General features: G+C 38.7%; 1 protein-coding gene across 1 annotated transcript; it reads right to left on the bottom strand.

The window, feature by feature from the left end:
• Positions 1-229: 229 nt before the first annotated feature.
• Positions 230-9,093, bottom strand: cntf (ciliary neurotrophic factor). Its single transcript, XM_038275654.1, has 3 exons — positions 8,871-9,093; positions 627-935; positions 230-544 (listed from the first exon to the last, which is right to left on the bottom strand). Exons 1-3 carry the CDS (start codon positions 8,988-8,990, stop codon positions 371-373), a joined length of 603 nt encoding a protein of 200 aa, XP_038131582.1. The 5' UTR covers positions 8,991-9,093; the 3' UTR covers positions 230-370.
• Positions 9,094-10,806: the final 1,713 nt, after the last annotated feature.

Raw genomic sequence — 10,806 nt, 5'->3', positions numbered from 1 at the left:
CATCAATTTTGAACCTTTTCACAATATTCTAATTTTCTGATATGATGAATTTGAGATTTTCATTTGTTGTCATTTGTAATCATCAAAATTAAACAAAATAAACATCTGAAATATATGAGTTTGTATGTAATGTATGAATATAATATACAAGTTTCACTTTTTAAATGGAATTACTGAAATCAATCTACTTTTTCATGATATTCTAATTTTATGACCAGCACCTGTATATAAAAAAGCAAGCAACATTTCTTCTATTACTGATGATCAATGTTTCTTATTAATTCTTACCCTTTGCCTGACCATATCAGCCTGTTTGTCGCCATAGTCCTGTTCTTTTCACACTGATCCTTTATCTCCCGTTAAAACACCCTCATCTCATCCTTGGAGCGATCCTTGAACTCCTCGTCCTCTTCGACGGCACCTTGGTAGCGTCAGGCTGCAGATCCTGAAAGATTTGGATGGCCGTATTGCTCCAGTGCTCCACCTCCATGAAGATTCCGTACACCCACAGCTTCAGCTCAAACAGAGCAGTGGGACCATCTAACTGCCAGAGAGAAGACAAGATATGCTCCGTTTGTGTTTCTAATCCAGCCTGTCTTGTTGAAAACATCTCTGCTGACACCTACCTGTGAGGCGTCCAAGCTCGTGGTCACAATGCTTGGACCATCAGTGGCTTTGAGGAGGTCTCTGGTGACAATCACTAGACGCGACAGTCGGTCCTTCACCATCTTCCTCCTCTTCTCGTATTCACCCATCTCCCCTCCATCGAACTCCTCCTTCTCCCTGACGATGGCTCTCTCCATTAGGCTGCAGCACTGCTCCAGAGCAGAATGGAGGTGCCACAGTTTGTCTCCAGGGTCCAGGTGAGAGGAAGGAGAGGGGATGGAAACCAGGGGGACCCCAGCCACATCTGATGGGAAGTTCTCTTTATTCCTCTTTAGGATCCAGGGAATCAAAAAGAAAAAGAAAACAACTAAAGTGAGATACGAGAGGATGGAAGAGGAGAGAGATGTTAGAGGGGAGGTAGAGACGAACGTTTTCTATCAAACAACAGAGATGCAGTTTGAGCTTTGTTTTAAAACGAGTGGTGAGAAGAAAAAAAATCTAACTCTGGTCTTATGGGATGGGAATTTTTTCTGACTCGTTCATAACACTCAGCCCACAAACAGCTGGGGTTTGGAAACGTAGAAATAAAAAAAATCTAAACAAGCCAGACGAGAGAGTCAGCATTTCCACAGGGTCTCAAACATGATGCAATGTCTAGAAACAGGCCAGCGACATCAGGTCACGGAGAGTTAAACAAATATTTATTTAATGATTCAAAATAGCTATATGTTGCTGGTTTTTAACTGAGACTGCTTTAGACTTGATGATGTGCTTAATCTCTAAAGTTCTCTTGGTTTAACTCCTTTCTGGAAGGATTGAAAAATATGAGAAAATGTACCATGGGTGTAATTACAACAAAACTTTGCCTGAGGAGGGGGAAAGCAGTGAGGAACTAAACCGAATGATAATGTCTGCCAGTTTATACCAACACCAGCTGTAACCAGAGCCTGAGACTCTCAGAATGATAGCAAATGCATGTCTAATCAAAATCCCTAAAAGGTTTTCCAAGCGGCGAACTGGAACTCCTGACCCACTCCTCGAAAAGACTGAATCGAAACTTGTTGCAACAAACATCTACAGAAAAGCAATGCCAACACAATAATGGTGAAAAACATGAATAGATCTGTGCCTTCCAAAAATTTTTCATACCCTTCAAACATTATCAAGTGTTAATATTTGGATTCAGACTCGCCAAGGCCAGCAGTAACTCTAGAGGTGCTGGAGAGATTAGAATCTGTCACACAGGACGACCCCACAAATCTGACTTCAATAAAAAATGTCATTGAAATAAAATTGAGTAGAAAGCCATAGTTCTGTAGCCTGATAATCCAGACTAAATATGAGATTAAATGGGTAATTTAGTCTGGCCCCGATGAAGGGGACATCGGAAGAGTGTTGAAGAGAACAACCCGCTGTTTGTCTGTGCCTATTGGCCAATGCTCTGACCAATGAGCGCAACTGACAGTGACGTAGTAAGCACAACAGAAAGCTGGTGGGGAAGTGTAAACAAATAGCCTGTTGGTAAAACGACAAATACGTCCTTCTTAAAAATTAATGAGCGTAGAGCCTCTTCCTGCTCACGTTTCAACAAAAACGCAGAGTCTAATTCTTCCAAAACTGATTCCAAACTGGAGTCAAACAAAAACTGTTCAATAGTTGTTGCCATCTTCCTTGTTGTACTTTCTCCAGCGTTGTGCAACTTTGTTGTCCCACCCTCAAAACCCCGCCCACTTTGCATCCAGACATTCAAAACACATCTCTGCTTTGCTCTGTTCTAGGGCCTGAGATTGATCCAGGCTAGACCCACTAGCAGGCAAAAATGATGTTGGCTGCTGGCGGGTGGGGCTAGTTTACTAGGCTACTAGTTCTGAGGTTCTGTTGCTCTTTGCCACAAACGCAGAAACAAAAAGAAAAACAACCAAACGTGCTCTGGTCAGATGCGGTGAAAACCATCATTCATAAGTCAAACCTGGTGGCAGCATCACACCCTGTAGGGGATTTTCTACAACAGATCTAAAGATGGATGGAGGTAAATCCTGCAGCACTGGAACAAACCCTGTTAGGCTGACAAGCACAGAGAGCAACAACCCTACTCTTAAATCCATTTGGTCAGAACGGCCCAATCAAAGTCCAGACCTAAAACTAATCAAGACTACGTGGCAAAATATTTAACACTGCTGCTCTCCTTTCAACCCGACAGTGCAGCCTGTCCTGGTAGACACATCTTAGCAAAAAGTCTATATCTATACAATTAACATTTTATTTGGAGCTGCTATAGGCTTGAAAATATTTCTTCTACCTATAAAACAAAACTATAATAATAAATAACCTCTTTACTAGCTTATTTATTGTCAATTTCAAAATAAAAGGCGTACCTTAAAGAATAAGATGCAAACTGATGGTTTCTTTTTACATCGATGGAATTTACTTTAATCATTTATTTGAGGTATCGAAGTGACAAGCAAGACTCAGGTAATCTTCGGACCACCAGAGAGGAGATCCAGAATTGGCGCACAGCTTCACCTTCTACAGCTAGAAATCACAGACTATGGCTGAAATCTTGGTGCCGTGATGGACTGAACCTTCTGAGGCACATAAATAACCACAGAGTGCTGTGTGCTTAGTTGCTGGGTAAAGGCCAATTTATGCTTCTTACGCATAGCCTTTGCAAATGTCATATCTATCTCTGTCCGCAACAACGCACCCTGCGCAGAGGTTCTGTACCGTCGACTCGCACCTCAAAAAAATCCAGACTACACGTCGGATGGCCGCAAACCTCTGTAGACCTCAAGTGGAAGTGGGCAGACAGCAACTGTGATTGATCCTTGGTATGCCTTTTCGTCCTTCACGATTCGGTGCCGGGGCGCGCCATTTTTAAAAACCGAGGAACAACTACAATGGACAACCTATGCATCCTCCTTTGTCTTTTTGCCAACTCCATTAACAGAACCTGTTCCTCTTCGATGCCTAGGAACTCTAGATCCATCTCCATGGCCTTGATATCTTGCAGACGTGCCATTGTTGTTTTGGAAGATAAACACTCGAGTTCTTGAATGGGCTCCCCATTGCACTTTTGCAAGAAACTGCTGTGCTTCCCTAGAAATTCCAGACCGACGGTGCAGAAGCATACCAGCAAAACTGGTTCCACCAGGCGCAAGGGGGGGAGAATTTCAGTTTGGATAGACGTTTCTCCTTGAATCTACCTTTCTTATAGCTCTTAAGTCAATGACTCTATGCAATCATAAGGTTTTCCTTGACAGAAACAACCAATCTGACTGCATTGTCTCTGTAAAGTGCCTTGAGATGACATTTGTTTAAAATTGGCACTATAATAAATAAACTGAATTGAAAGAATTTAATATTGCAACAGTGTCATGTGCAGCCTTTTGCAGGAGCTCCTGTGTAATTCTTTGTATTTTACTACTTCTTATCCTTAATTTATTCTTATAGCTTATTTGTACTAATTTTTCTCTCTTCTGTAAACAGTTTCACTGCAAGGAAAGGATTTCCTGCAAGGGATTAATAAAGTGATTCTGGTTCTGAAGTCCTTCCACTGGCTCAGAGAATAGACTTTAAAATCCTTCTGTTAGTCTATAAAACACTGAATCAGCACCTGAATACATGCATTTGTCTCCTCCAGGTTAGACTACTGCAACTCTCTGTTTGTTGGAATCCATAAAAAAACATCTTCAGAAGCTCCAATACATTCAAAACAGCGCAGCCAGGATTCTCTTGAGGGCCCGCAAATCTGCCCATATTACACCTATTCTGCATGACCTTCACTGGCTTCCCATCACCTGCAGAATTCAATACAAAATCGCGCTCATCACCCATCAGTGTTTAAACGGATCCTCGCCGGATTATCTGAAGGACCTTCTCACTCCACATTCATCCACCAGATCTCTTCGATCACAAGACTGCAACTTCCTTCACCTTCCTCGCTCGAGATTAAGGTCCATGGGAGATCGGGCCTTCGCTGTCGCTGCCCCCCGTCTCTGGAACTCTCTCCCAGATCATCTGAGAGCTCCACAACCATTGAATGATTTTAAGAGAGGCTTGAAGACTTTTTTATTTAAGCAAGCCTATTCTGCCTCCACATGATTTTGATGTTGTTGATTTTTATCTTTGATTCTATTTGCACTGTGTAGCACTTTGAGATTTTTGTTAATGACCACATGATTTTTATGATGTTGATTTTTATCTTTGATTTTATTTGCACTGTGTAGCACTTTGAGATTTTTCTTGATGAAAAGTGCGGTACAAATTGGATTTATTATTATTATTATTATTATTTGTCGTCAGTGTATCAACCTCCCAGACCACTCAGGTAGTCTAGTTTCAGCCCACTCTGTACACCCAAAGCTAGAACCAAACATGGAGAAGCAGCATTTAGTTCCAATGCTCCACTTATCTGGAATAAACTGCCAGAAGACTGGAAAAGTGCTGAAAGCCTGAGTTTTTTTAAAGGAAAAATCTGGTCAGCAAGGAATAATCAATGGATCATTACCTATACCTAAAACTAATACGTTTGCAGTGATTTAATGAATTAACCATCATTTAACCGGGGGGAAAAAATCCCATTGAGATTAAAAACCTCTTTTTCAAGGGATTCCTGGCCAAGAGGGAGCAAAGTTACTTAATAAACAGAGATACATTAAATTAAATGACACTAAAACATATCAAGTCAAACAATTACAGATCATTGAGGCTGCTTCAAATTCTTTCACTTTCAACTTAAATGAATTTAAAGATAAAAACTCAGTCAACTTCTTGTTTCCTTGTAAAAAAATTTCACACATAAGAAGCTACGTAGCTAAAGGCTTTCTTCCCTAGTTCTGTGCGAGCAAAAGGAACAGTGAAATAATCAGTAAAAAAATAAAAATAATAATTTTTGTCACGAACACGGAGTCTGGGAACGGCCATTTTTGCCCAAAATATATTAACACGTCTCTCCTGACATTTGCATCTAGCGTGCATGGCTGTTGGATGTTGTAATACATCGCGTAAAAGTGAAAACAAATGATTTATTTCAACTTTCAGATTCATGATCCTCCACAGACGGTTTCGTCATTGGATTGCCAATTTGAAGAGGGAGGATTTGCCATCAACTTCTGGCCAGAGAAAAAAAAGATGTAATATGTAGCCAACATTTCTAAAAAAAAAAAAAATGTTTTCAAGATGACTTGGATAATAGTGCGTTGTGACAAACACCAGATACAGCACTGGGACTTGATCAACAGCCGATACCGCACCGTGATGTCACAAACCGGTAGGTGGCAGTAGTGTTCTTTGACAAACATGGATGCCTCCAGTAAAGCACATTCAAATGAAAATTTCTCTTAATTAAAACACTTATCATTTATTGAACAGTATTTAATAATTTTATATTTAAAATAATTTCAGAAGTTTGAATTCTGAATATTTACTTTTCCTTTAAGTTAAAGTAATAAAAACCAACCCATTTGTTTAGAGCTACCTTTGGTTTTTAAGTTAAACTGTTATCTGGGGTGTTATTACTTTCAGGATATGATCCAACAGTTTTATTCGTTTTACTACCTGCTTTTATTATGTTTTTATCTTTTTATTAGCTTTTATTTCCCTTCTATCTTAATGTTTAATTCATGCAAAGCACTTTGAATTGTCTTTGTGCTGATATCGTGCTATACAAACAAACCTCCCTTGCATTGCTGTAATCGTAAAGAATTGGGAACCATTTCAAGGTTTTAGACTACCGGTAATTTAAAACCGTTGTTAAATGTTAAAATGTTTGAATAAAGTCAGCTTCAGAGCGCAGTGGCGGTGATGGTACAGTGACTCTCAGGAGGCATTATTGAAGCTGGCGACTAGTAACATTAACAGTTGTGATGCACGCACCTTGATATGAAGAAAGGCTCAGATGTGATCCGTCTGTTGTGAAAGTTAAGAAAGAGGGGGTGGGGAATACCTCTGGAATTTACTGCACAGCTGGAACGAATATTTCCATGAATCACTGCAAACTATCATAATGATGCAAGCATGGTAGTGATTTAATAGGCGAGTGAAGGGTGTCGCAAACCTGTGTCTTCATAGGCACTAAATAACCCGGGGATGAGCTGCCAGGAAATAACAGCATCCTTCAGATATGATTTTATACTGAGAGGCTAAACAAAGCTTTTCCTTAGACACAGCTACAGAGTCACATTGACATTTTATACAAAGTGGCATGTAAATGCATCTCAAAATACAATTCTATTAACTTATATTTGCCAGAAATTAAGGTAATGGCTCAGCAAAAATAAAACCTACAAAATGCTATCCATTTTATAATATGATGATAATAAAACAGTAGCTCCAATTTAATTTATTTGATTTAGAAAGTTTAGAAACAAGTGAACATCTACAACTATTTCTCAACCAAAATCTTTAGACATTTTGTACATTTTTAATGAAAAAAAAAGGCTTTTGATTTGACATTTTATGCCTAAAGCGTAATTTGATGTGCACACCGACACCTTGGTAGTTCAACATCGATGCATCTATAAGTCTGTAGCCTATGTTCCGGAATATATTTCGGGTCGGAGGTTCCTGCGATGTTTGGCGGATGTGACGACATGTTAAATGGATCCAACTTAGCAAACAAAGCGTTAAAAAAACTGATGGATTTTGTTAGTACTCAGAAGCGATCGACATCCAGCTCAACACAGACACCAAGGGCAGCTCCACATAAGGTAAAAAAAATATAAAAATCTCGTCAATAGCAAGAACAAGCAGGAGAGTGCTGCAGTTCTGTCTTTTGCCCCCAGGTGGCAGTATCATTAGAAAACTCTCTGATGCCTCTTTATATAAGTATCTATACTCTTTGGCGTCTAGAGTTCAAACTGACTTGATATAAACTATTATGAGTCCGATTTTAAACTGATTTTTCTCTTTTTTTCCCCAGGTTCTATAAACAACAACTACCGATGCTTATATAGCCATAAAAGTGATCCCTTATTTTAGCAGGTTTTCTTCAAACTACCCTGTCAACAAACAAGTGAATCTAAAAATACAGGTTAGTGTGTTGTTTATCAGGAAACAACAACTTTATAGTCGTAGTTCCAGTTATACTTATTTATCACTTGACAACTTATCAAATGTCACATTAGGGCTGCAACTAACGATTATTTTGCAAATCTGTTGATAATATTTAAATTCATCGATTAACAATCGGATAGCAAAAGGTTCCTCAAAGAAGATTTTTTTTTTTTTACAGAATTAAACCAGGTGAAAGAAAAACTTTTCCACTTGAGGAGTTCTGGATAGAGCAGATTGAGAGACAAAAACATTTTTTAAATTTTTTTTATCTTAAATGAAAAATGCTTAGGCTACATATCTATTTTCCAATTTTGGTGTAATTGCTCTTCAAGACGGGTCGCTCTGTCATCTAAAACCAGGTTTTAAAGTCTCTACACTCCAGTTAACGATTAATCCGATTAACGATTCATCAGGATGAATCTGATTAATTGCTCCAGCTCTACTTTACATGCTAAAAATTAAAGGTTCATCTTAGTTATGTGTTTTAGGTTTTAATATTCTGCATTTGGCTCCATCCATGCTCTGTTCAGCTCTGACCAGCTTTCCTTAGCAGCAGATAATCCCCTCCAATGCATGATGCTGCTACCACCGTGTTTGACTGTTTGTTTGACTTGGAGATAGAATCCAAGTTTACACAAAGGCATATTTCAGATTGGGCATTAGGAAAAATAAATGACTTCCACTTCACAGGTATGCATAACTTACACATTACTGTACTTGTCCACACTCTGGAGGTCTGTGGTTGGAACTTGATTAATGTTTGAAGCACTGAGGGAGGCTTCCGTAGATGTGATGCTACATGTCAGGCCGCTCCCTGTGCCCCAAGTCAGACACACAAAAGCCAGAATAAAGGACTCTGCTGGCTTTAAACCAAGGGGGAAGTTATAAATAAAAATAAAAAAACAGTAGCTGTATAAACACAAACCTCCAGTCATTCAAAGTTCACCAATCTACAATCAGTGATCTTCTCATCACATTTTGCTCTCACATAAAAAATGCCTTTTTTTTACCTTGCTTTAGAACTGTTATTTATTTTCAACTATTTGAAAACACTAAAAAACATTTATTTTTGTTTATTCAAGTCAAGCAAACACAAACAGAGGCGCACCAGTTCATTACCCATTAAACCCTGACCTATTTCTCTGACAGAAACAGGGATTAGGTGGTTTTCTTTCCCACTCTGAACTAATGGAAACCAACTGGTTACTCACATACAGCTCCACTAACAGGGAGCACTCATGGCGCAGCAGCGCGGCGATATCTGCCGCTCGGGACGCCATGTTTCTGCCCAGGTCCGCTCCTCTTCTTCCTCTGGTCCGCATCCCCGCCATGCTCTTTAATCTCAACTGGAAGTCCTAAAAATACGCAAGTTACACAGCCTTTATTAAATAGTTCCCCCGAAGTTCCCATCTCAGTGACGTCAGATTTGATCTCGGCTCTGGTCCAATCAAAAGCCTGAGCCCTCCTCTCCTCTTCCGGTTTTGGACCGGCTGCCTCTGGTCCTCCGACGCCCCGCCCCTTTCCTTTAAACTTACTTTACTGTGAAGGAATATAGACATAAAACTGCTTACAATGAAAAATGATTGGAATTTAAATTAAATCGGGATAAGGACTGATATATATTTAAAAAAAGTCATATTATAACTATATATTTGTATATATATATATATATATATATATATATATATATATATATATATATATATATATATATATATATATATATATATATATATATATATATATGTATATATATATATATATACCAGAGTTTAAAATATACATTTCTAAAAGAATATCAGATCAACTGAAATGGTGGCAGTTATACCAAGCAATGGGTAGAGGAGGTTAGACCAGACATGGTGGTGGTCTGTACAGATTCTAAAGCAGTTTTAGAAAGTATTCAGGGAGAAGGAAATTATAGAAAATATTTAGTATTAGAGATTCAACACAGTCTATTTAGATTATATAGGGTTGGCACTGATATTTGGTTATTTTGAGTTCCAGCACATGAAGGTGTAAAAGGCAATGAAAGCAGATATATTAGCAAATAGGGCTTTAGAGGGAACAATAACCTTTACAATTCCTTTTGGGAAAGAGGAAGGGAAATCCCTTATTAAGAGTAAAGAAATGGCAAAAGAGATGGAACAAAGATAAGAAAGGTAGAGGATTATATAAGGTACAAAAATCAGTATTAAATAAAATCATTAATGAGAGAACCAGAAGGGAAGAAGTAGTAATCCTCAGATTTACAGTTGGTCATACCTATTTAAATGACAATTTATATTTAATAGGGAGGAAAAATAATGATAAATACGAAGAATGTGGAGTTTCTATTTTTATTACATTTTCTCCACAATCTCTCCGCAAAATGCAGGCACAAAAAAAAATAAAATAAAAGGCACTCTTAAAAAATGTCTTTAACACAATATACCTAAAGAACTCTATCAACTGTATTTTCCAAGAGCATGTATTTACATGATGGTTGTATGATTTGGTTAAAGGTATAGAGGATGATCTTTTATTTCCGGGTGGATCATCTAAATAAGTGGTCTTACTAATTATCAATCATTCTGGTACGTTTACGTAAGGCCGTCCCACGTGCTCATCCCGTTAGCTATGTTTTTCTGTGCATTCCCACTTTCAGGCGTATATCTGGTGAGCTGCAGTTTCAGACCGTCATTGAAGCTCACCTTTCTCACCATGGTTCTTTGAAAATGGCCGAATGGCAGAAGAGGCAGATATACCTGGAATGGTTTGCGAGGAGAGCTGTACTTGCAAAGCATTATGGGACTTGCTGTCACAGCGGCCCGCTGTCGCCATAGGCTACCGCTACCCAAAAGCAGCTGACTTATAACAAAGATGGCGCAGGCAGCGTGTAATGGACCAACGGGAAAGTGATCATCTGTCGGTGAGTTAACTGAGTTTGCTAAAACGTCCACTATAAAGTCCTCACTCTATATAGTGATTGATTATTGAGTAAGCTTGTATGAATTATGAGAACAGCAACTTTTAAACAGAGCGTGCATGAGGGGAAATGGGTTTGTGCATGCTCTCGCATGCACAATTTTTTTTTAAGTGGAGAGGTCGGGTCTTTTAAAAAAATCGAGAAAATCCTCCACAATTCTTTAAAGAAAATTCCAGCAC

The sequence above is a fragment of the Cyprinodon tularosa genome, unplaced genomic scaffold, assembly GCF_016077235.1.
Source record: "Cyprinodon tularosa strain WSP-4 unplaced genomic scaffold, ASM1607723v1 ctg972, whole genome shotgun sequence".
Lineage (NCBI taxonomy): Eukaryota > Metazoa > Chordata > Actinopteri > Cyprinodontiformes > Cyprinodontidae > Cyprinodon > Cyprinodon tularosa.
The sequence above is the reverse complement of the archived record's forward strand: the minus strand, read 5'-3'. Positions and strand labels throughout refer to the sequence as shown.